Genomic DNA, 27,971 nt, shown 5'->3' with positions numbered 1-27,971 from the left:
AAATGCTGAATGCTAAAAATGTAATTATGATGATGCATGTTATTTGGGGCAGAGTGCAGGTAGGAGGCTAAAATCTGAAAAAAGCGCTTCAAACTCTTATTCTCCAATAGGAACTCAATTTGCACCACGCTGGATTACAAGTTGTACTTATCGACCCATCTGCAGCTGCATGGAGTGCAGTTAAATCATGAGGGAGGAGGATGGTAGGGGGCTGCAGAGCAGGAGATTGGCGATAATTGGTTGAAGGACAGTATACAGTAATAAAGGGTCTAAATAGCTGGGCCTGAGTACTTCCTGTCATGTTTTACCACTTCTATTTCCATACCAATTAAACCTTGTTGAAGCTGCATGATGAGAAAATGGAGGTGCAAAGGATGTGGAATCGCTAAACACATCAAAGCCATGCTCCATTTTTACTTATGTGACTTCTGTTGGAGGATATTTATTATCACATTTTTTTCTGATATTTATCTAGCCTGTCTTGGCCGTTTTGAGCTCTGAATGCATTAATAATGTGGGGTAAAAGTATTTTAACCGCACATGATACAGTTTCCATTTTTTTGTTCACAGAATATCTTTGTGCAAATCTGAATGCACAGGCTTTCTGCAGAGCTGAGGTTTTATTTGAAATGCAGCCTCTGATTAAAATGTGGATTATCTTCATTCTTACCCCCATCTCATCCAAATAGAGAGGAGGAAAGTAAGGAATGAACAGAGGGACTGAAAGACAGAGTGGTAGACTGCCTGATAGATGGAGATCAGAAGGATTGGATGGAGATGGATCTCAAGAGATATCCACCAGCGCTGTCATCCTATGATGAGCCACCTATAATCCACGAGAACGACTAGGTCTCATTTCAAAGTAAGATGGAGTTTTGCATTGATTCCACTCGACTGAGAGGAGATCTGATTTGTCTTTTGAATGTGAGAGCGTGTGCTAGACCTCCCCAATTTCAGTTCAGATGAAATTGGCTTTGGTGCGTTAGATATTCTCCTGCTGCCCAGCAGACCGTGCTGGGTGTCATGTTTTGTCACATTGTGAGGTAAAGTAAACAGGGTTGGTGTAACACACACCTGCACAGCCCCGGGACATGCCCATACATGATAGCACTTCAACACTGGCCAGGACTCACTTGCCTCACGCAAACACTGCAAAAAGAGGAAATGTTTAATATTCAGCTGTAGCAGGTTTGATGAGCTACTCATTAAAAAGAACTGATGTTGTGAAGTAGCAAGGCACCATGGGAGTTTTCTATTTTCACCAAATCATAATAAAAACTGCCTGATATGACTGACTGAGGTTAATCTATCACCTCATTTATTTTATTCACATTACATTTAGGTACATACACACTGAAGCATTTAATTCTAATGAAATTACTGCAAATAAGATTAGTAATGATATGACACTATTGACTGGAAATCCAATGAAATCAGCTGTTACACTGAATAAAACTGTTAATTTCACTGAATTTGACCAAACGTTTAACCCCTTATAGGGCACTCATAGAAATACTCTGAAATTCAAAATTTCAAACTTAATAAATTCATAGTCTGTACTCATACTATTGCACAATTTACACTTTTAATCTGTATTTTATTACATTTTGCACTGTAATTTGCACTGTTTTTGCCTTTTGCACAGCCTATATTCCACTGTGTACATATTTTACATTTTTACTGTCTATATTCTATATTTTTATTCTGTTATATTGATACTGTAGTGAGAAAATGGAACGACATTTCGTTCTGTATACGCTGTATATCTGAATGACGATAAAATCTGTCTATATCTAAGTCTTAATGTGTTATTGGAGGATCTAACTAGACTTTATTACTTTTGTGAAATTTTTCAAAAATCTTTATTGTTATGTAAAAATTCAAGGTCAGTGAAGTTACCATATTTGGTTCCTTACCCGGAAGTGGCAAAAAAAAAAAAAAATCCAAGAAGTTTAAAAAAAAAAAAAAAGCAGAAAATTACATTTAATGTGAAAGGAACATGTATTTTAGAACCTTAGACCAACATCAGTGCTGATCCAGACCCCTGTCCACATCCACATTACCCCTTTGAACACCATTCTTTACATTAGTACCATTACTTCATGGTACCTAACAAAGCAGGTACACTCACTGTTCATACAGAGGTGGACCTTACAGACCCTGGAGACCACATTGGACCTGAGATTGTTGACTCACTGTCCTCAATGTAAAAAAAAAATAGTCACTTGCCCAATAAAGGGTTAACACAGCAACAAAATACATTTCAACAGTCCAGTCATTTTTTGAAGTTTTAAAAAAGGAAATGTTACATGCTATGCTTTTTTACAATACTGTACATTTTATTTAGTCAATATGTCAAATAAAAAATAAAAAAAACCTCTACTCTAATAAACAGAACTGTTGGTGTCTGATGAGATATTTCTTGCATGATTGCAACTAATGTGTGGTTCGCTTTTCAGAAGTTTTAGTAGAGAAGAAAACCTGGCATGTTATCCAAATAAATCACAGATGTATTTTTACTGTATAGTACTGTTACTACACAACATATGATGTTATTTGACAACTTTAAAAAGCAGGTACAGGAGGTGTAAAGTCAGACTGACTCAGATTGAGTTTAGATAGATAGAGGGCAAAACTGCTCGTAAATATAGACAGCGAAAATGTTTGGTTTGTATTTTGTACATTACACCACATCGAGATATGTGCCACATTTTTGCAAAAATAGTGCACGGAGAAGAACACGGTTGTACTCAGACACACTGTAGTGTATGTATGGACTTAAAGGATGAAACAAATGTGTGGTCCTCGGTGGTCAATGAGGTACAAGTCCTACTCCAGGCCTGTGTTTACGTTTCCCTTCGAGTGTTTCCCCCCACGGCCCTCCATCCAATTCTCCTCAACAAGGGAACATGAGGGAGCGGGGTAAAATGAGAGTGGGCTCATGAATGGAAGGGGACAAATTGACATGTGGCGTTTTGTGAGGTGAGTGCCCAACCTCTCGACCACTGATTACCATTCGCTAATGAGCACCTCGGTTTGTGTGTCTCTGCATTTCTGTTTCCCTGCCTCTCTACCGAACGTTCTTTCTCCTCTCCAGCTTTGTGCCGGCCACTGGACCATAGGTGCGCTGTTAATAGGGAGACGCACACATTGGTAATTAAAGCAGCAGGGGGTCTTGTACTATACCAACTCCTTCCAATCCTCCTTCTTTAAAGCCCACCCTCCCCCCTTACGATTCAATCCTGTCTGCCGAATTGATCATTGTGCGGGGCCAGTTTTGCCCCTGGCAGTTTTGTCACTTTCTAATGATGCCTTTCAGGGAGACTAGGCCTGTGTCCTACCAGCACTGGGACCAGTTGGGACCAAGCGCTGTCTTCAAGCCAACCTTACCCCGTCTGATAAAAAGCCCTGCATTCAGCCACATACACACTCACCCCTCCTCAATAGTATATAAACATACGCTCAAATCCATTCTCAACTTAAATCAGATGCTTAAATATCAGATCATACATATTATTTTTCTCCTAATCACTATCATCTTAACATTTCACACTTACTTTCCTTTTTTTTTTAACCTGCACTTCATTTTATAAAACTTCATATTATTTTTCACAATTTAAATAAGGTTAGGATTCAAAAGTTGTTCGTTTTTGTATGATCTTTAAAAGTCTGGCCACCAACTAAAATTTGCACATTGTAAACAAAAGAAAATTACAAGACTAGCATCTGTCTCTGAAGTGTGCCTAAAACGCACTATTTCTTCCATTTGTTATGTATGGTTAGGGCTGACCTTGATTTACAAAAATAAAATCAAATGAGAGCAGAAAAATAAATCAATATATAATATTTAATAGTTTTATTTATAGGTGTGCATTTTACTCACACTTGGTGACAGATGCTAGTATTTTTGAACATTTGACCTAGTGCCAAAAATAATAATGCAAATTAACCAATGTTGCTGTTAATCAGTGACTTATGCCAGGCTGCAAAAATCAAATAATATGTGGTCCACTTTTTATGAAGCATATTGAAAAAAAATTGATTTTTTGTTTTTTTTTGCATCCAAAAAAATGGTTTGTTTACATTACAAATATGGCATTTCAAGGGTTAAAAAGTGTAATTATTGAGTATTTGGTATTTTTATTTACGGCTCAAGTTGATGAAACAGAATAAAGTGTAAAAGAATTAAAAACAAACTGTATGCAAATTTTTTTGACATTATTCCACAAGTGTACCAAAAAGGCACACCTGGTGCTTAGTAAGGGCTTTGCTGGACAGGATACTGGAGGGTTAAATTAAAACTTGCCATACTGCTATTTTTTGTAACAAATGAATTCAAAATAAATACAAAAAAACACCAACTGAGTATAAACAGAGAATTAAAAATGAAATGCAAAGGCACTGCAAGAAAACATTAACCCTTTCATGCATGAATTCTGAGAACCTTAGTTGAGATTTTTTTTCCCTGAGTTTTTTAAATTCTTCTTAAGGCATAAAAAAAAAAAGAAGAAAAAAAACAATGTGACTGAAATTTTTTTTTATGAACTTATTTGTCATGAAGTTACAAAAACGTTCACACAGCTGGACACCATGCATTTAATTTTTGAAGCAAAAAAAAACATGTATTTAAAACTCATCAGAAAATGAGATACTGTGTGAAAACTATGTAATAAAAACATTTTTCATGCAGCTAATGTGATGTTTTCTCACATTTTAACATACTCTAATACTAGTTATTGCTAACTTCATGTAGATAATATGCAAAAAGACAGTAATGGTATGAATTGCAGTGTATGGGATGGTGCATAAGTGTCAACTGTGTTAGCTGATGTGCAACGAAAACAACAAAACCCATAAATATACAAGAAAACAGCTGTAGAATAACTGTCCACTGAATTGACCACTATGCATGAAAGGGTTAAACTGAGAAAAAAAAAAAAAAAAAAAAAATTGGAAGACTGCATGATTTATCTGAGGCCTAATAATGAAGGATATTTAAGCTGAAGATACACTGCTGCATTTATCAGTTCTTTATGCAAAAGGGTGCGAATAAAAAAAACAGGAGGGAACGTTTGTCCCTGACATCATCTCTGACACAGTCCGTCTGTGGGAGGACATGTTCTGGGGTCCCTGGTCCCTCTCTCGGTGGGCTCCCGGGGGCCCCCCTCATTCCCCCCTGAGGCCACTCTCTGGTTGTGTCTATATGTTCCTACACCTCCTCTTTCTCTGCACAGCTGGCTAAGACAATCTATTGGGAATGTCTCTCACTTCTGCTGGCCATACTTAGTGGAAGTACGCTCAAGGCAGCAGGGAACCATTGTAAGAAAAGTTACATTTGGCAGGTGATGAAAGCATGCTAAGTTAACTGACAGATGTATTTGGGGAAAGTTCAAGTTTGATTCAGGATTCGCTCAGGAAAAATCACAAAATACTAATGACTCAAATAGTTTTACCTTCTTACATGTGTGTTATTTTGTTCTGTAAAGCCGACAAGCTATAGGGAATCCCTGTGGTTTTAAGCAACAGAAGAACTTCCTATACTTTATGCTGACGCTGTGTGTGGTTGCAGATTGAATGTCATACCCTATGTAATTAAAATAACCCAGCCGAGGTGTTTTAACATGGCATTCTCTGCTTCTCTGGGCCATGTTTGTTCTGTTTCCTGCCCTGCTCAGCTCCCCCTTATCTCTTAGACCCCCCTGAGTATGGCGTTTTACATTTCTGTTTGTAAAACTGTCAACACATCCACTGGCTGTACTAACGTGTGATTTAGCGCCAACAGAGAGGAGGGATAGAGAGTGAGAGAGAGGCAACTGCATGAGATCTTGCACATTCTCAAAGTGGAATATTTTTTCACTATTATCCCCCTAACCCCCAACTCCCCAACCCCGAAGATGCCTTCATGTTGGTGAAGTGCTTTTTTTTTTCCCTAACCTATCACAATAACATTATCCCCTCGACTTTGTTAAATTCATTTTCTGACATTTTTCGTTGATAATTTCCACGTTTGGAACTTTATCATGGGAATACACACACTTTATGTCAGTGTTTTTCAACCTTGGGGTCATGAGCCACGTGGGGTCGCTTGGAATTCAAATGGGGTCACCTGAAATTTCTAGTAATTGATAAAAAATAATTTAAAAAAAAGACTGATAATTTATTTTTTTTTAAGGATTCAGTATATATTTCATTATAATTAAAACACCACACACTTTTCCTAATGAAAATTAAGTTCAAATAAAATGCAGGACATAATATCTGAGAGGACATATCTTGTTTGACCTGATCATGTGACCTTATGTGTTACTATGCTTCAACCTGCCCGGACAAAGTTGCAGTCAGAAAACCAAACCAAACAGAGTATATGTATGTATATAATACATGATATAGCCTAAATGTTGTCTAAAATTAACTTTTATTTGCAACATAGTATAGCAAACTATTACATGAGCAAAAACAAATTCATTTTAGCAAAAAAATATCTTTGTTTTGAATGTTAGTGGTCGCCAGAAATTTGCGATGTTAAAATGGGATTGCAAGCCAAAATAAGGTTGGGAACCACTGCTTTATGGGTTTTGTAACAGAATGTAAAACAAAAAAAAGAGAAAGAAAGAAAAAACATTTGTGCGGAAATAAAACCAACAACTCAAAGCGTCCATGAATCTGTTTGGCTGGCAGAACGCAAGCCTGGAGAACATGTTCAGAATTAATTGGATTAATGTGAGGAGTAGAATTGTGTGTGAAATTTACACCTGTCACACTCCAGTCAAATCAAACATCCCCTGTCATTGCTAATAAGTACCTTGGGAAAGTGATGGCACCTTAGGACTCCGAGGGTGAAAAAAAAAAAAAAAAAAAAAAAAAAAAAAAAAGATAATAAATGATACACAGAGTTTCGTTTTTTTTGCTCATTAAAAGTCCTCACCTAGGCCAGATACATCACACCGGCTAAAATTATTAAAGAAATTAAACTAAAAGCATCAGTAAACATTCACCAGAAACCTAAAAGTGAGCTAAAGTTTTGCAGAAGTATGCTTTATGATATAAGACCAATAAAAAGCATGTGCGAAACAAAAAGCTCATTAAGATAATACACACTGGAACATGAGGATATCCCATATTTTAATGATAAAAAAAATGCTGTTGCTTGTTCTTGAATTGGAGATATATTTTTTATGTTTTTGGCTTCAATTTACACCTCTGTTTTACAGCTGTGAAAGGGGAATTCAGCTCACATCCCTTTGGAGAGGAGCACTGGCAGCAGAACATTAGCTCATTTTAACGGCCAGTGTAATAATCTGTGCACCGGAGGGTCTCTGTTGGAGGCTCTATTTTTTGCACTAAAACATCGACAGAGGTTCCCCTGTCAATAACAAGACAGTCACTTCATTATAGCATCACAAGTCATCCATTTATTATCTATTGGCCCCATCAGAGAATGACAGAACCAAGAGTCAAATGTTACAATATATTAATCAAAGACGCACCGTTGTGTGAAAATGTAATTTTCTGCTACAGAGCAAAATATGTTATGGTTTGATTTGATAACAGATGTACATCATGTGCCCAGAGACAGAGGCACGCACACATAAATAGCTAAAGCTCATGGCTGAACGATTATAAATATAAAATAACAGACAGGTTCTTTAGGAGAAAAGAGAGAAGTGAAAGTATGATTGGTGGGTTGGTGATAAAAGGGAACGTTAATACTGCAAAAACATGCTTCTATATTAATTACCAAATGTGTAATATATGTAATTAGAGTGAAAAAGCATACAATGTGTAGTATGTTGAAAAGAACTGACAAAAAGTGAAATTAAAAACTTTTGTTCTGTGGTTTTGTTGGGTGTATTGGATGTTAATGCAACTAATATGCACTTTTTTCACCATTTTTTTTACTACCAGTTATTTTATCATTGTTTACTAATTATTTTTTATGCAATATTTCCCAAAAAATGTAGCCTAACTCAAAATAAAAGCAGGATTTGCTCTACTTTTATTATAAGGGAAGACATCTTTCTATTTTTCACTATAAATGTTCAATCATGTTCTTTCAGAATTCTTTTAATCAACTTAAAAATTCTTTAGTAGCTACTTGGACTTAAAAAAAATAGAATAAAAAGAGATGGCACAACACTTCTGAAGGCCTGAATGTATGAATCCACAGACATTTATTCTGTGGATTCTGCAAGTGAAAGGTTCTTGCAGAAGTAAACAATGTATAGTATGTTTAAAAGAGCTGATAAAAAGTGACATTAAAAGCTTTTAATTTGTAGTTTTGTTGGGTGTATTGGATGCTAATGCAACTAGTACTCACACTTTTCACCATTGTTATTTCTAGCAGTTATTTTATCATTGTTTACAATTATCTTTTATGCAATATTTCCCAAAAAATGTAGTCTAACTCAAAATAAAAGCAGGATTTTCTATCTAATTTAGCACTGCTTTTATTACGAGGGAAGATATCTGTCTGTTTTTCACTATAAGTGTTCTATCATGTTCTCTCAAAATTCTTTTAATCAACTTAAAAATTCTTTAGTGGCTACTTGGACTTAAAAAAAAATTAAAAGGAGATGGCACAACACTTCTGAAGGCCTGAATGTGTGAATCCACAGACACGTCTGCATGAGCGTAGTGGCTTAGTGCCGATTATAGTTGCACCAAATGTTGAATAGGACTTTCAAAAAACACATTCACGAGAAGCTGTGAGAAATTCACTCACACCAGCAAATGCAAAAGCTGACCACAGCCAACAAAAGGAGCAGAGCAAAAAAGCCACATTAGCGAGCAGGCAACAGTAACTGAAGAAGAGGAAGGGAGACGCAGAACACCCAAACAGAAAGAGACAAAAATAACGATATATGACTTCCATCACAGTTTGCACAATTTTGTACAGATTTAATAGTGAAGATATTTTGCCAAGGAGTGAAGTGCTATTGTGAATCTGGAAAATAATGACATAACAATAAAGAAGAGGAACATTGTAACAGAACTCTGCTTTTTTTTGTTCTTCTTGTTTTTTTTGTCTTTTTGAACAAAATAAAAAAAAACCTGTCAGAAAACAAAGCAAACTAGCGTACGAGTGGAAATCAAATCTTAACCCGGCGAAGGCAAAGATCCCCGTCACACTCACAACAAGCAGACACAGAAAGACAGCACAAGACCCCAACAAACCCCTTTCACATGTAATGATTATTCCCCTTCATTAAAACTGCTAGTAACCCTGTTAAGCTGGAATAGACTCACTACGGGTAATCGTGAAAACACTTTTAATCAACGCACAGCAACAGTAGAGACCTTGCTAGAATGCATTCACTCCAAATAAAGCAGGCTCTTTATAAACAGGCGCAGCAAAACAGCTAAGACCCTGATAAGACTCCTCACACTCTCCATGGCGAAACCTGCCTGTGAATGTCTCCTGACAGCTCCTTAGCCCTTGTTAGAGAGAATCACTTCCTAATGATTCAACCCAGCTTGGAAACATCAACACACACAAAGTAACACTTGGGCATGCAGTTTTACATGAAGTAACATAGCTTACACACACATGCAGTCGTTGTGGTTAACTGGATTTAGACATGTGCAGTTGCTGTGATAATAGACTGATACAAAACAAGTAGAAAAATTAAAGGAAATAAATTCAGGGCTGATTATATAAAAGGAAGAGGGAAAACTTTTTTTGCTGCAAATTAAATATATATATATATAGAAAGAGTGTAGTTTTTGTTCAGATTATGCTCACTTGATGCATCCGTCACCTGATTTTTTAAATTGAAATAAATAAAATCCCATTCACAGTATTTTCTGTTGGAGTAAAACAGTTCACACATGGAAACACTTAAAAAAAATGCCACCTCTATGCACACTGTGGCTCACACAAATGTATGCATGTGCTTGCTCATTGGCACCCACACACATGCACACGCACACACGCACACGCACTTTTTACATGCACACATGCACACATGCAATGCGTGCTTACTCGCACACAAACAGGGCAGTTGACACATGGTATATCAGCAGGCGCAGTTCTTTTGTCCTCTTGCTAGTTTTAGCAGCACCACTACTCTTGGAACACATTGGGCTTTTGTCCTGAAAATGAATGTTGCATTTGAAAAGAAGAATTTGGAGGGTTTTTTTTAATGAAGAAATGTGTGGATTATGAGAATTTAATTTAACAAAACCAGTCCCTTTTTTTGTTTGTTTGTTTTTTTGTTAATATAGAGTCACTTCTGTATTTATATGCCTTCTGATTCCAAGAGACCTAAGCTGCCCCGTCTGATTTTTACTAATGACCGGTAAACAATAACAAAAAAACAAAACAAAAAAAATTACCGTGTGACTAAGATTTTTCGAGGTCCTGTTCTGTGACTCAGAGGTGTTTCTTCTCTCATGAGGCAGCAGCTGCTATTTTGGTGATGATACGGAGCGTGGTGTTTGAACTTTGCCGGAGCTGTCAATCATAACAACAGTGGGTGGGGTTTGAGTCATGAGTGATGTGATTTTGACAGGTATGATTCAGTGTCGAGGAGCAGGAATGCAGGTGCACGCAGGCCAGAACAATATGTAAATAAAACATAGACTTCAGAAATAAAAGTAGGTGTGACTTTCTTTAAAGAGCATCATTAAACTTGGATGAACCTGATCTAAAATACACTGTAAAAAATGACTGTGGAATTAACACCAAAAGGTTGTAAAATTGCAACATAAAAAAACTGTAAGTGACAATACAATGCAAAGTTGTTTATTTGAAAAAATTTTTGAGTCAACAATTAAATCAAATATAGCTGTAGTTTTTACAGGAAGAGTATGTGAACAAAACCAGATTTGGATGTAGAAATTACATATTTCTATTTTTTTTAGAAAATAACACTGTAAATTGAAGTACAATGTGGTGCCGTTTAAATTGTAAGACCATAATGTTGAAATAACGGCCCATTTGCTTTGTTTTTTTTTTGTTTTGTTTTGTTTTGTTTTTTTTTGTTAACAAAAAAGTTATAAAAAGTAAACATTTAACAATTTAACATTTTAAACTTGTACATTAATGGGTTGGTAGAGTTGTTAGAGCGGCTCATCCTATAACCAAAGGGTTGGCGGTTCGAATCCTGGCTCCGACTGTCCATATGTCAAAGTGTCCATGGAAGACACTGAACCCTGAATTGCTCCCAGATGGACCTGATGGATTTGGAAAGTGCTTTGGAAACCATGAAGGTGTAGAAAATGTGCAGTCCATTTACTATTTAAATCTAATGTTAAATATACATGTTTAAAATGTCAAATCCACATGTTATTCCATAAATATCTTTACAGTTGGATGTGTTTTTACAGTATTGTTCTGGTAACCACAGCTGCCAGTTTTTTTCTGTAAAAACAACAGGATTTTTTTTTTTTTTTACAGTGTGACAAATAATTTTCAGTTTCAAAAGCATGAATTAACAACCTGAGCCAACTTTCCCTTCTTTTCTGTTCCTGCTCAGGTATGCTACCCACTTTCTCCTGTGTAAATCCTTCTCATCCAACACAGGCTTATCCCACAGATGCTGTCACTCCTTCATCCTGGGTGTGAGAAATACGGGGGCCTAAGGTGCAACTCTATAATCAGGCTGGACTGTTGTGCCTCGTCGTGCAAGCATACGGCGAGACGTGCTGGTAACCGCCACAACCTCACAGGCTGCCGTGTGACCCTGCAGACAGGGAGCCTCTGACTCCATTTCCTTTTAATTGACTGTGGTGAACAAAACACCAAACAAACAGGAACAATAGATGCACTCAGGCTAAGGCTCATAAACAAAGAGCAAACACTTTAAAACACTGTGACATGGACGAGTGTTCAAGGGTGGGCTCGCACAAATGTCAAACAGCATCAAAAATAGTGAAAAGGCAGATGTGACATTGGTTCTATTTTCACCTGCGTGTATTGGCAGGAAAAACAGATTATGAAATACAGGCTTCATCCAATGCTCTGCGTGTGAACAGCAGATTCCATGGCTGAATCTTTTTCTGTCTGTCTTCCCCACATGCTCTTAGCAGCGCTCTTAACACCTACAATTATATATTTATATATAAAAAAATGAAAACATGATTGGACCAAATTACTTACATCTTGCGTCAGTCTGTAAAAAGCTGAACATCTTGACACTGGCTTTTAGTGAAGGCTGCAGCTTCCCAGGAGTATGGCATAGCATTGAAATAGATTAAAAAAAAAAAAAAAAAAAAAACAAGCTTCACCATTCCTCAAGATCCTTCCTTTAAGTTGTTATATTTTATACTGAAAAGCATTTAAGTTCTTTTTCACACTTTGTAATGTCACAAAAATACATCCTGCATGTTGGATTTAAGCATGCATTGAAGAAAACCTCCAAATAGTTTCTGAATACTAAACCACAATCACTCAATTCCATCGATTTTGATGCTGCACAACACAAAACAAACATGTTTAGCGATGTAATAATTAATTTTTGCCTGAAGTAAACAAAATGTTCTCCACAAACTTCTAACTATTTAACAGTTGACTCTCCTCAAGTGTCTCTCTTGCTCCATGCCTTCAATCCAAAGTCTCAAAGTGCCCCCTAGTGGGTGTTTTCTGCTCCTGCTCCACACATGGATGTAGAAGTGGTAACCCTGTAATAAGGTCTCTGAAGTTCACTGTGTTAATTGAGGCGGGCATTTTCAACATGGGATCACAGGATAACACTCGGAGTCAAACACAGTTGGAACGCATTAGCTGTTTGTAGTAATGTAAGAAACTGTTAAATGTCTGGGAGGGTAAACTGACTATCCATACTGAAAATAAACAAAAACAGGGTGTTTTAGTGAGGCTAAGACACAAACAAACCTATCAAGGTCATGAATATATTCTATATAGATTTATATTAATGAAATATGAGCAAATATATAGTATTCAACTTATTTATTAGAGTTTTGATCCATTACTGGTTTATATTTGCTCATAATAGTTGCTGCTATACTGAGTGGACAGCAAGAATTCTATAGTTTTATCCAATCCAACTTTATTTGTAAAGCACTTTAAAACAACCACAGTGGACCAAAGTGCTGTAAAGAAGAATAAATAAAAACCAAAACAAAAGAGTAAAATACAAGAATAGATTAAAAGACATAGAACAACTGTACAAAAAAGTGCTGCACAGAGAATAAATAAAACCTAAATAAAAGAATGAAATACAAGAAGAAATTAAAAACATAAAACGCTGTACAATTAAAAAGTAATAATAATAAGAAGAAGAACAATAAACTAGTATCAAATAAAACAATAGAATAAAAATAATACATTCAAACATCTCACATGGTTTCAAAAGCCAAGGAGAAAATGCAATACATTGGATTTTGATACCAAATTTCTGTGTATAATTTAACCCATAAAGACCCAAACCTCCACCGGTGACCAAAACCATCTACTGATATACAAAGTTTAATATCTGCTGATCCACTAATCCTATCAATACATGTAAATAATTGGTGTAAAATAGAGTTTGTCATCTTTTCATGGCCATCAGATATGACCCATTTGGATATTTAGAGGCTCCGTAGTTACCGTGGAAACACTGTCATCTTCTACAGCATTAATTCACCTATAAAACCCATGGAGCTGGATCAAGGACAGCGGATGGAAACACTGGTTTTATGTTTAGTTAATAGTAGATTTTGCCAAAAAAAGTGACTTTTTCTTCAGTTCTCTCTGTTTTTGATAGAATAACCCTCAGCTTAAATTTTTTATGAACATCTACATGATCAGTGAATTAAATATAAGAAAATACCTGATTTTCACTGAAAAAAGCAAAATACAGAGGACAGTATTGAATAAATGGTGATAAATTGCTTAAGAAAGGTTAAAATAGAGAGAAAAATATATTTGGAAACTGCCAGAAAAGTAGGACTGGGTCTGTATGGGTTAAACAAAGTTAAATTAATGAATATGCTCTAACTGACAACATCACATTAGTGCATATTTTTCTCCATATTTTGTTCTTTGCATTCCATATTTTAAATGCTGTTGTTTTGTCAGGTTCTGTGGGATTTGGTTTGCCTTACACTTCTACAACACTGATTCACCAGTAAAACCCATGGAGTCGGATCAATGACAGTGGACGGAGATACTGTGTTTATGTTCAGTTAATGATATATTTTCTTCCGTTTTCTCTGTTTTGATATAATAACCTTTGAATTAACTGAATTTTCATGAAGGTCTAAACTGAATACAGGAAATCAAATATAGGAAAATACCTGATTTACAGTGAAAAATGCAAAATACAGAGGATAATATTATAATAAATGGTGATAAATCACTTAAGAAAGGTTACATATAGAGAAAAACTCATTTGGGATCTGCCACAGAAGTAGCACTGGGTCTTTATGGGTTAAAGGAAGGAGCAACAACAACAAATAATATTGCATCATCTGTCCCTTTCTTAGTATACCTCAAATGCAGGCGTCCATTCTTTTTATTTTCCTTCTTTTTTCATAATACTTTAATTCGTGCACACACTTAACTCGTCCTTGTCCCCTCTCAAATGCAATCCTCCGGCATTTCCATTTACACTGCTGCTCATGCCACAGGGAGAGCAGGGAAAAATCTGGACAGTCTACCCAGAGCAGCCTCCAAAACCATTGCTCATGGATAATACACTCTGTCTTTCCATCTCTCTGTAACTCCTTCCCACAACACAACCTGGCACCTTGTCCCACTGGCTGGCCCTGAAGGAAAACAATTACTAGGGAGGCGGAACAACAATACCCAGAAAACATCTGCTTGTACCGGCTGGGGCCACTGACATGCTTGACTGTGTCCCTGCTGGCTTACACAGAGGACACATGCCTGCCTAGAAACGCTGAGGGGCCCAAGTGTACCGGGCCCGGGCTCCTGTTCCGCTCAGAGCCGCACCCTGTTCGCCTGCCCGTCCACCTGCCTCGCTGTCTGCCTTCTCTGGCACTTCTAGCCCTGTTACAACAGACGAGGGCCCGCCTGTCGGAGCAGTTGTGCGTTTGGGTGCATTCCCGTCTGCTTGGATGAGATGTTGCACCAGTATGGCTCCTGAGTTGAGGCCCGACAGGGAGGAGATTAAGATGTGGGCCAACAGCCGTATGAAGCCTCATGTTATAGCAGACGGCTTCTATAGAGTAAACACTGCACACAGATCTTAAAGACCAAAGACCAGAAACAATGTAAATGACACACATATGAAACCAACACTGAATGGCTGGAGTGTCATTTTATCTGTGTTGAAACCCACACACCCTCTCCCACTTCAGGCTGAGAGCAGTCCCACATCACTGCATTAGCTTTTACACAGCATTAGCTCAAATAGGCCTCATTCTACTTAGTGTTTATTAAGTTTATGTTGCCACCTTGTGGCCATCACTTAGGTTTAGTTCTCATTTCCCAGCAATTTCTGTGTTAGTGGTTTACAACCTGGGGGATCAGTTAAAATCAGATCAAGACACTAGAACTAATTTCCCCCAAATACTTCTTTCCTCTGCCTTTATTAACCCTTTCATGCATAGGTCACTACAGTGGACAGTTCTTCTCCAGCTGTTCTCTTGTTTATTCATGGGTTTTGATGTTTTAGTTCCATATCAGTCAACACTGACATTCAGACCATTACTGTAACTTTATGTTCTTGATAAACCTGATCTGCAGTAACATGTTTAAGTGTAAATCAATTGTTATTTGTTAGACAAGAAGGTTTTTTTGCATATCATCTCCATGAAGTGAGTAATTACTAGCATTAGAATATGTTAAAATGTGAGAAGACATCAGATTAGCAGCATTAAAAATGTTTTTATTTCATTGTTTTGATATTACTTTCTGATATTGGGTTTTAAACACTTTTCTTTACTTCAAAAATTAAATGCATGGATATTTTTGTAACTCCATAGAAAAAAAAAAACTCGATCGCATTGTTTTTTTCATGCCTAAGGAGGAATAAAAACACTGAAGAAAAAAATCTTGACTAAGGTTCTCACAATTCATGCATGAAAGGGTTAAGTTATTTATTACCATTTATTATTTATTATCCTCTACATTTCACATTTTCAGTGAAAATCAAGCATTTTCTTATATTTAATTTACTTTGTAGATGTTCTTAAAAGCTCAGAGGCTATTATATCAAAACAGAGAAAACCAAAGAAAAAGAGACTTTTTCCATCAAAATATATAATTTACTGAGCATAAAAACGTCTACATTTCCTGTCATTTGTCAGACTACATAGGTCTTATTGGTGAATATTTGAGAAAAAAAAAAAAAAAAGATAATGTTGTTTCCACATTCACTGCATAGCCTCTGAATGTCCACATGAGTCATTTCTGATGCTGCTCAACAACTGAGAAACTGCATTTTACCTGAATTATTTAAATGTATTGACAGGGTTAATGGTTCTAAGATAATTAAACATTTTACATCAGTAGATGCTGTTGGTCATCAGCAGCTGTTTGGTCTTTGTTCAAGCCAAGAAGGATATGAACAAAGTTTGAGAGGAGCAGGTAATGAGTAAAAATGAGTTAACATAAAAACAAAACAAACTACTGGTTGGTTAATATCCCACATCTATGTGCTAAATACTTTTTATAATCCAAATTTTTTGCACTAGACATGGAAAAGGCTGTAATAAACCTATTGCTTACTTACTCCACTCGACCTGGCTTCACCTCCACCCAGGCTGCTCTGCTCCTCCTATTGTACTGTACTAGAGCATGTGCTGCTTTCAAATGCCGTGGGAAAAAAGGATCAGTACATCCTCTTCCTTTTTTTTTCCTCGATGGATATCAAAAGGCATACAGCTACTCCTACTACTATGACTACTAAAATATCTTGTTGACACTTCTCTATAGTATATGTATTTTTTAAATAATAATAATAATAATAATAATAATGATAATAATAATGGTTGTTGTTGATGATGCTTCTCTGTAGCATACATATTTTAATAGTAACACATACCCCAGAAAAGCTACATTATCAGTGCGTAATCTGATGCTCTTTCCGTGTATTTTAGGATTAACCCTTTCATGCATAGTGCTCACTACAGTGGGCAGTTATTCTCCAGCTGTTCTCTTGTATATTCATGTGTTTTGTTGTTTTAGTTCCATATCAGCCAACACAGTGGACACTTATGCATCATCCCATTCACTGACATTCATACCATTACGGTAACTTTGCTGTTCTTAATAAACCTGATCTGCACTAACGTGTTTTAGTGTAAATATTTGCTGTTATTAGACTGTAATTAACAGTTTGCTTAATCAAAAAGTTTTTTTTTGTTTTTTTTTTTTTGCATATCATCTCCATGAAATGAGTAATAACTAGTATTAAAGTATGTTCAAATGTGAGAAAACATCAGATTAGCTGCATTAGAAATGTTCTTATTTCATAGTTTTTGTACTGCATATCACTTTCTGATGATGGTTTCTTACCTTCAAAAATTAACCCTTTCATGCATGAATTATGAGAGCCTTAAACAAGAGTGTTTTTATTCTTCTTTAGGCATTAAAAAAAAAAAAACCAAAAACAATATGATTGAAAATTTTTTATGAACCTATTTTTCATGGAGTTGGAGCTGCACACCATGGGTTTAATTTTTGAAGCAAATAAACGTGTATTTACTGATATACTTTGTGAAATCTATGAAATAAAGACTTTTTAAAGCTGCTAATCTGATGTTTTCTCACATTTTTAACATACTCTTATACTAGTCATTACTCACTTCATGGAGATAATATGCAAAAAGAAACATATTTTGTTTAAAAAATTGCAGTCTAATAACAATAACAAGCATTTGATTTATACTCAAACATTTTAGTGCTGATCAGGTTTATCAAGGACAGCAAAGTTACAGTAATGGTTACAGTAATGGTGAATTGCAGTGTATGGGATGATGCATGTTGGCTGATATGGAACTAAAACAACAAAATCCATGAATATACAAGAGAACATCAGTAGAATAGCTGTCCACTGTAGTGACCACTATGCATGAAAGGGTTAAAGGCATGGTGTCCAGCTGAGTGGACATTTTTGTTGATTGAAACACATTTCAATTGTATTGTTTTTTCATGCCTAAAGAGGAACTCAGGTAAAAAAATCTCGACTAAGGTTCTTATAATTCATGCATGAAAGGGTTAATCGTGCATGAACGCCACATGTATGTGACTTATCTATGCTAAAATGCAGTAAGTGATACCATTTTTTTTTTGTATTTGAACAATTAACATTGAACAGTAAATATACATAATAGTATACAACAACAAGGGTAGAAAGTTCCATAATTCACAAAATCTTTTACATTATATAGAGAAATACATGTAAGTAAAAACATTAGGAAAGAAAAATAAATAAATAAATTAATTAATTAAAAATAAAATAAAATAAATAAATAAAAATATGTAGTAAAAATTTAATAAATTTAGTAAAAAAAAATTGCTCGAGGAATAAATAGAGATTATACAAATTGAATAAGATTAAACATTTGACTTTTTTTTTTTTTTTAATTTGCTTTAGAATTTATACTGTTTCTCAAATTGTCTACGTAATTGGGGAAAAAAGGGCTTTGAAAACAGTGATGTTTGGACGTTGATGTCCAAATTTGGAGCAATGAATGTGAAATTTGGCAAAAATCATCAAAAGGTCGATTTATATATCTTTTTTTTTTCTGGAGTTATTTTATCAATGTGTGATAGGCCAAATAAAACGTGTTGAAAGTTCAATTTACACGAAGAGTCAAGTGATACCGTTTGTGCGTGATCGCATCTCTTGGTCTTCTCTGTGCAGGAACCTTTTGAGATGCACCTGAACGCACCATTTTTGACACAAGCTCAGTGGAAGGGAGGAGGAGGAGGAAGGTTAGTTTGGTGACAGCTCGCGCGGACACGCCCGCCGTGACAGCAGAGAGGCTCGTGCGGCTGTGACACCGCGCGCAGCCTCCTCGGCCACTCTCCGTCGGAATCCACAGCTCATAGAACTCAATGCACCGGCTGCCTGTTGTTGCACCCCACGCTGCCTTGGCTTTCCGTGTCAGGGCAACAGCAGATGTAAAGCAAGTTGCACTACCGCATCTTCCTCTTGATATGCTTCTGACAAAACGAGGAGCCAAGAAGTGACAGAGGTATTTCGGCTTCTTTAGATACTTAGGTTATTGTATGTTCAGTGGTGAAGCATGAGAAGCCCTGACAGCACCGACAGTAGGCTTTAAAGTGGCTCTCATTTATTTTAGCCGGTGCACACATGACATTTTTTTTTAACAGTATCCCTGCTAAAGTTAACGTGCGTCGGTAAATGCGCATTTCCAAGTCAGGAAAAGAGACAACTTTGCTATTTACAAATGTCGACTATACAATGTAACTATGCTAAAATGACACTATTGGAATTAATTAGTATCTTAAAAACTACTCTCCTCCGACGTGACAGTGCGTGGGTATGTGCGTGCTACGTCATACGTCACACGTCACGTCCTAAGGGTTAATTGACAGAGGCCAACAGGTGCGTCTGCAAAAAACAAAAAAACAAACAAACAAAAAAACAGTGATATTCAGGTGCCAGCCTCTGTGAGCGGTCTCAGTGTTAAAATGCTTAGTTAAATGTCATTCAGAGCATGTATTTATGAGGCAGCTCATCTCAGAGAGCAACCAACTGACCTCATAACTTATTGATGGGCCCAGAATACAGAATGAAGCTAGTGGGCGCTAAACATAAGCAGACTGCTCCTTCAGACAGGTAGTTTTTGATGTGTCCTTCAGACAGTGACTTGTTTTTACTTTGTCACTGCTGCTTTGGTTGAGAATATCAAAACCGTTTAATTTTCTTACATTCTGACCCACCAAAGAAAGATGAATTTTAGCTTAAAAAACTCACTTATAAGTGCACTGTTTTCACTATGACTGCTCTGTTTTCTGTCAGCAAAGGAAAGTGAATTTTACACATATTTGGATTCATTTAATTTTCTCTGTAAAATTATGTTGGTTCAATACAGGATATAGTCTATAAGTTAGTCCTTCATGTCTTCATGCATGGGAACAAAAATGCAAATGCAAGATTTTAGTAAAAAAAAAAACCAACAATAAAGACAATAATTACAAGGAGCTACAGCTTTCAGCATAGTGTCTAAAACTATTGAAGTAAATATGCAAATTATTTCTATATATTAGCCCATAAAGACCAAATGCCTCTTCTGTGGCGGCTCCCAACTGAATTTTTCTATCAATTTAATCATTCTTAATTGATTTATCACCATTTATTAGAATATTATCCTCTGTATTTATTTATTTATTTAACCCCTTTAGCCCTATCAGCCCGCCTGCGGGTCGAAAAAAATTATATTAATGTTCATCTACTATAAAAATATAATAAATCAGGACAATGAATGTTTTTTTCAACTTTTGCTCAAAGTTTAGACCCTTATGTTAAAAAAAGTACATCAAAAGTGTATTTTAGTGCAAACTTTAATGTTCAAACATGATTTTTAATCTTTGTGGGGTGAAATATACACTATTAAAAATCTCCGACACAAACAATTAATTTATGCATATCATCGTCAATCCAGCCGAAAAAAAACAGGCGAGGATAAAAAATTCCAATTTCTCTTTTAGTTTGGTACAGTTTACTCAGGCATAGTAATAGATACAATATTTTAGACAATGGGAATAGATTCTGTGAGGTCTCTAAATGTCCACAGACACCAAGAACATCCATATGAACCTCATTATTGTGAAGTAATTCTTCATTTACTTTGAGTATGTCTTTTTAGGGGTTTTTCCCCTGAAAATATGGTCAGGGTTTAACAGGTTAAATATAAATCATGTATTTTCCTATACCTATTTTGTCTGATCATGTAGATGTTCATAAAAGCTTGGGTTAAAGTTATGTTTTATTATATCAGAAACAGAGAAAACTGATGAAAAAGTGACTTTTTCAACAAACTATATTATTAATTGAACATAAAACGACTGTCTCCATCCACTGTCATTGATCCAGCTCCATGGGTTTTACTGGTGAATCAATGTTGTAGAAGATGACGGTGTTTCCACGTTCACTACGGGGCCTCTGAACGTCCAAATGGGTCATATCTGATGACCATGAAAAGACGACAAACTGCATTTTACACCAATGGGCTTTATGCACAGCCCCACTACTTCCTGAACTTAAGGCAACTCCTTTATTTCCTGTCTTTCATTATTGGACACACTAATTAATCCAGGTGTTTCTGCCACTACTTGTTGTGACTACTGTGGTCAGACACACCTGGATTAATCAGTGTGTCCAATAATGAAAGACAGAAAATAAAGGAGCTACCTAAAGTTCAGGAAGTAGTGGAGCTGTGCAAAGAGCCTATTATTTACATGTATTGATAGGATTAGTGGATTAACAGGAACTAAACAGTTTAGATCAGTAGATGGTTTTGGTCACCAGTGGCTGTTTGGGTCTTTATGGGTTAAAGCTAAATAGATACCCTAATGTTGATCTTCATTACATTGTTTATCTCAACAGGATTTATATTTTATAATGTAGTAATCACATTTATTGAAGATATTTTGCAAGTAAGAAAAAAATGATGTAGCAAAAGGCCTTGGTGTGCATTGATTGATTGATTGAAGTATTTATTTCAAATATGAATGTGAAAAAAAGAAAAATAAACAGACAAAACATTTAAACATAACACATAAAATACAGATTAGAGGCACATATGTCTAACCATATCTACACTCTAATGCCTGATACTTATTGTTAAATAAATTTGTTTCTGACTTTATTTTATTATTATTATTATTATTATTATTATTATTATTATTATTATTATGCTGTCAGTGACTTTGAATAAACTCGTTGTAAAAGTGGTACACACAGATTAGTCTATAATGTAATGTGTTCAGGCCGTGCCTTTAATGTACCACACTTCACCTTCCTTCAACATCCTCCTCTTCTTCAAGGCAAAGCAGAGGAAGATGGAAGTCCAGAGTGGCGTTCAGCAGCCAGAGCCCCACTCTCCTCGGTCAGGGGCCAATCAGCAGAATGAAGTGGAGGACAGACAGACTGATGGCGCCGACAGACCTTCATCTGACAACCTTAATAAGGACACACAGCCAGCTGGACAAAAAGACGACAAAAAAGTAAGAAACCCACTGTGGCACATCTGCAGCCGCTGTGTGTGTCAGGGTGTGTCTGTACATGTGTCTGATGAGTGATGAGATCCTGCCTGTCTGCTGAGCTATTCTGGGGGTGAGATGTCCTGTACGTGCTCATAGAGAGAACCAAATCCATTCACTGTCTAATCCCTTGGAGTGCTGAAAAGTAAAGTTGCACAGCTGTTTCACGTGTTACATTGTTGGCTGAGGTGCATTTTCGTTCTAGTTACAGGGAGTTAATTGCAGATAAAGAAGGTTATTGTGCGGTGGAAGGACCTGTTTGCTCACTAGTGTTGTGGCAAGAAAAAGTGAAACTGTGAATACTTTGGGTTTTGGCTTCACTGGTTTCAAAGGAAGTAGGTAATGTGTTGTTATGTTGCCATGAGAACTATTCAGCATGTTGCAAACCACAACAATGATGCACATTCAGAAATGCTTATTATTACATGCAGAGCTCAGTTGCTTGTGCATTCTGTGTGTGTGTGTGTGTGTGTGTGTGTGTGTGTGTGTGTGTGTGTGTGTGTGCGTGTATGTGCTGCTCCTCTAACATATCAACCCTTCGCTATCTGTGAGCCCTCTGCACGTTCAAGAGTGACAGTAAAATCCTCGCTGGCTCTCTTCCATCTCGAAGACGCCAATCATGCTTCTCTGGCAGGAGCCAGAACCTCTTTCCGTCAATCTGCTTGATAGGCTCTATAGGCCTCAGAGCGGTGAAGAGATAGCTGCAGAATAAACACAACAGATATAGGAAAACATTCAGTAGATGACTGGACTGACTGCTACTGGCAGTTCTGAATGGGATGCTTGTCAAGGCTTGCTGTATCAATTTTGAGTGCTTTGAGCAGACTTTGAGCAAACATAAATCCTCAAAACCCTTTAGGCTGTTCATCTTGGGAAGGAAAAAGGCTTTAGGAGACTAACATAAACAAAAAAAAAAAAAAAAAAAAAAAAAATCTGAAAAAATAATAATAAAAGGCCAAAGCAAAATGATTTAATTGTTTTATTGGATGCCGTTCACTGTCTGTTATTCTTTTCCATTTTCTGATACTGTTTTTTAAGGTTTTTCTTACACATTATGCTATATTTACCTGTTTGTCATTGACTTTGAAGCACCATTTTCAGTGTAGTGTTCACAGGTTGCATCGTCATCATCATCAAACTAACACCACTAGTTAAAACAATTCAGTCGCCTATAATTTGCTATTTTATGTTTCATGGTAATTCAGTATTATATTTATTTCGCTGTGGATGGAATTATTTTCTTCATCTCCAATCCAAAGAAGTTGTTTTGACTAATAATGTCAATCAACTGATCAGAACTAGGATTCTATTTATTTATTTACTGGCAGCATTGTACCCATGGTGCCATTTTATGATAGCATGAGAGGCTAAAATCGCCCAGCATACCTCACAACATTTGAATACGGACATAAAATTGTGCCTGGTAGATAGTCAGGTAATGTTTCTATTCATTTGGTGAGTTTGGTGGCGATTGGGCCCGTGAAGGTCTGTGGTGAGCTTGGACTTGGTCCGAGGTGAGCTGGGACCTGGTCTGTGGTGAGCTGGGACCCGGTCTGTGGTAAGCTGGGACCCTGTTAAAATCGGCCAGCATACCTCACAACATTTGAATATGGACATAAAATTGTGCCGAGTAGATTGTCAGGTAATGTTTCTATTCATTTGGCGAGTTTGGTGGCGATCGGGTCTATGAACGCTGCGGAAAACCCGTACATACGCCCTCCTGTGCTGCAACATCGGGACATCAATTGGACGGACGGACACAGAACATGCATTATATAGTAGGATTTATTTTCCCAGTGATGCTAAAAATGACCAAACACTGCAGCTTTAAGTATAAGCAGAACCTACGTACACAGACTGAAGCATCTTTCAGTTACTGTCATAAAGCTGGTTCTAACTGCCTGGTTTGAAAACAGTCATAATAAATGTAAGTCTCTGAAAACCCACTTTGACTGATAGTTGTCTTTTGGCACAATGCATCAGTGCATTACGGCCCTCATGGTCCATAACTTACAATGTAATGATGATTATTGTTACCACAGAAGCTTGAATACACAGTGTTTATGTTAAATACAGACATTTGTCAGTCTGTGTTTTTTGTTGTCACAATGTGAAGCAATGAGGCATAAAGGCGTTGGCTTCTTCAGTTTAGGAGAGCAGAGCTTTTCTAACTAGCTGACAGTGAAAACATCAAACATTTGCTCTGTTATATTGCACTGGGTGTCCCCAAATGGCAAACTTCATCCTCCAATGGGCACTAAGGCCACTAGCCCTGTCATTAAACCTAAGTGTGTGTGTAACAGAGAGTGGGAGCAGGGTGTGTATGTGTAATTTTTTCACATTTGTGCTCTTTGTTGGTTAATTAGCAGATGAGTGGACAGCGATTTACTCCATGTGGCATGGTGAGTATGTGAGCTTATGACACGGCCTGAACAATTGGTTGGTGCGCTGGCTTCTGCTGCTCTTGTCATTGATTAATCTGGAGAGTTTATTCATCAAGGTGTCGTCGGTGGAATCAGGCCAGTGTTTCTGGACTTGTTAAACGGTGCTCGCCTCTGGTACGCCCTGTTGTTTCTATAGATGCAGTATCCAAGGCGAGGTGGTGCAGTGTGACCTGCAGGCTCACTGTGGTATAAAGGACTCTGCACAATCCAGTCAGCTGTTGTGTGAAGGTTAAAGGTCAGCTGCTGAATGTCAGTTTTGACAGATAGAATTCCCTGATGTTGTGATGAAGTACTGGCAGTGAGCTTTTAAGCTTCGGGTACTCGTGGTTGGGACATGATCCATGTAAAGTTGAGGTCTGTTAAGACTTCAGGGTTCAAGGTTATTTTGAGGCAGTGCAGTGGAAAGAGTATCATACTTACAAATATTTTAATATGTGTTTTATTATCACCCCGCCCCCCAAAAGGGAGGCAAGGGGTGTTGTTTTTGGTTTGGTTTGTTTGTTTGATTGTTAACATTCGAGCAGCAGAACTATTGGTTTAATTCATACCAAATTGGGTTTATAGATTGCCAGTGACCCAGACTAGATCTCATTACATTTTGGGAAAAGTAGGTCCAAGTTCCAATTTTTTATGAATTTTTTCAATCTTTTTTTTTTCTTTCATTTACTTTTAATGGGTGAGATTTCACATGTCTATAAAAACATAAATTTTGCTTCAATTTACTTCAAACTTGGCACATATATAGAGGCAATTGATATGCTGACATCAGCACACGCATAGACATGATGACGTCAGCTGGATCAATACCAAAATAAGCTACAATGAGTGCGAGGGGCAGGGTTTGTTGTGCCTGGCACCACTTAACAGAACAGAACTTAGACTAAATAGGCTAACAATTTCAACATTTCTTCCTTGTCAACATAAATATTGTATGACTTAATGTGTAATGAAGTTATAACCATGAGTAAGAAGAGTACTTGCAGATAATCATGGCTCATTCTGTGAGACTAGGTTGACAGATCGCAAACTGGTCTCACAGAATTCGGACATTACATGGAATTCTGTGAGACCAGGTTGAATCTGTACAGCAGTCTGTAGTGATATTAGTAGCAAACATAGCATTTTCATCAATCTGTTCTTATTTGCAATATCAAACTGTTGGTTAAAAACCCAAATATAAACACTGAAAGTAAAAAAAAAAACAAAACTTATAACTAGAAGCACTCGGAGAGCGCAGACCTCCGCCAAGGCTGATCAGTGGCCCCCCCCGTGGGCCCCCCCACCCCCGATCACCACCAAAATTTAATCATTTCTTCCTTATCCCATTTCCAACAAACCCTGAAAATTTCATCCAAATCTGTCCATAACTTTTTGAGTTATGTTGCACAGACAACGGACAGACAAACAAACAAACAGACAGACAGACAAACAAACAAACAAACCCTGGCAAAAACATAACCTCCTTGGCGGAGGTAAATATTAAATCAATTAATAAATCAATGAATATGTAAATGACACAAAAATGTTTCTACACTTGTTGGCCTGTTCACAAAAAATAATACGAATAAGTGCAATAGAAATACATTTTGTGAGTAATTCTATGCGTGGACAAGTAAGGACTATATACTGAATATACACTACATGGAACCTCATTAAACATTTCGAATCGGTGGCTATGTTTCATTCTTGAATCAGTATGTCTAAAGTTGTGCAGCAGAATAAAACAACAAAATTATTATGCAGAAAAGGTTCAAATGTGTAGTTGATGCGATCCGTGCTCCTAATGCGAAACCTGTGAGAACACAACGTTTTCCTTTCAAGGCTCGGTCATGAGGTCTTAAATCTGACCTCGCTCTCTGACCCACTGTGACCTCAGCCTCTTCACTGCAGTCTGACCCCCATGTTGATCCTGAAGTGCAGGGCGTGACCTCTGAACCACCTGAGGGATTGGGCCACTGGCTTTTTTCTCTGCGATAGCATCAGTTTGCACTCATTATTGTGCAATTAGCTTTGTTGAAATCTCATAAAGCCTCAGCCCTCCACCACCACTGATGAGCTACATTGCTGATTTGATATATTCCACTAATTGGTGTCATAACAGCCTGCTGACCTTTAACTCATTAACTGCACTGGAAGCAGAAATAAGTCGTAAGCACAAAGTCTACGGCCGCGTGCAGGAGTAAGCTTGCTGATGCTGCAGTTTTTATAATTGTTCTCTACTTTAAGATCATGTGTTTGGAGTGTGTGTTTATTCCTGTGCTTAAGTGCACTGTTTCTAAAACCACCTCTCTCTTTAATAGATTTGTCCGCTTTTATAAAGACGTAAAACCGACTGATCTGTGATTCGCCGTGGTGTTATATTCTTTCTTTACAACAGAATCATGTCACTGGGAATAGGGCTTTTAGGCATGTAGTCAAATAGCTGTACAAGTGATTATTCCTGTTATATCTGATTAAATAAATGAGAAAATTTCAGGAATAGAGGCGGCAAATTATATTAAAGTGGTCTGACTGAGGATATTGTGCAGTGATCACTAAATGTAGCACTCATACTAGAAATACTCTGAAATTCAAAATTTCAACCCTAGTGTGTTATTGGAGGACATAACAGAAATTTATTACCTTTGAGAAATTTTTCATTGTCAAATATTTTATTGTTGTGTGGAAAATCAAGGTTAATAAAGTTACCATATTTGCCTTACCCATGTGGCAAAAAAAAAAAAAAAAATCCTAGAAGTATATACAGTATATTAAAAAACAAAATACAAGGAAAACACATGTAAGGTGAAAGGAACATGTATTTTAGAACATTAGAACATCACTTTTAGAACATTACAACATAAATGCTGATTTAGACATCTGTCAACATCCACATTGTCCCTTTGAACATCCTTACTTGCATTAGATAGATAGATAGATAGATAGATAGATAGATAGATAGATAGATATTTTATTCATCCCATAGGGAAATTTACAGGTTCCAGCAGTATCCACAAACTTAAAAACAAGTAGAAAAGCACTCGGAGAGCACAGACCTCTGCCAAGGCAGATCAGCCCCCCCCCACCCCAACACCACCAAAATGTAATCATTTTTTCCTTTTGCCATTATCAACATTTCCTGAAAATTTCATCAAAATCCACCACCCTCTCATCCCGTCCCCCTAATCACCACCAAAATTTAATCATTTAAATTTAATCATCACGCCAGTATCAACATTTCCTGAAAATTTCATCCAAATCCATTCATAACTTTTTGAGTTATCTTGCTAACAGAAAGACGAAGAAGCAAAATTCCACCAAAATTTAATCATTTCTTCCTTGTGCCAGTATCAGCATTTCCTGAAAATTTCCTCAAAATCCATCCATAACTTTTTGAGTTA

At 36.8% G+C, this 27,971-nt stretch overlaps 1 protein-coding gene and 1 long non-coding RNA gene across 2 annotated transcripts in view; one reads left to right on the top strand and one right to left on the bottom strand.

Annotated features, from left to right (window-relative positions):
- Nucleotides 1-1,485: 1,485 nt before the first annotated feature.
- On the bottom strand, nt 1,486-27,303 carry LOC115428459 (uncharacterized). The gene is made up of 3 exons (XR_003936627.1): nt 27,145-27,303; nt 21,893-21,896; nt 1,486-1,503 (listed from the first exon to the last, which is right to left on the bottom strand). It is a non-coding gene; the product is annotated as an uncharacterized LOC115428459 (long non-coding RNA).
- The window catches only part of LOC115428458 (RNA-binding motif, single-stranded-interacting protein 3-like), a 527,598-nt gene continuing 518,567 nt past the window's right edge, over nt 18,941-27,971 (top strand). Inside the window, exons 1-2 of the mRNA XM_030147513.1 lie at nt 18,941-19,113; nt 21,932-22,111. Of these exons, the coding sequence (XP_030003373.1) occupies nt 21,947-22,111 (165 nt within the window). The 5' untranslated portion in view covers nt 18,941-19,113; nt 21,932-21,946. The remainder of the gene's footprint in view (nt 19,114-21,931; nt 22,112-27,971) is intronic.

The sequence above is a fragment of the Sphaeramia orbicularis genome, chromosome 11, assembly GCF_902148855.1.
Source record: "Sphaeramia orbicularis chromosome 11, fSphaOr1.1, whole genome shotgun sequence".
NCBI lineage: Eukaryota > Metazoa > Chordata > Actinopteri > Kurtiformes > Apogonidae > Sphaeramia > Sphaeramia orbicularis.
Note: the sequence above shows the minus strand (reverse complement) of the source record. Positions and strands in the feature narration are given on the sequence as shown.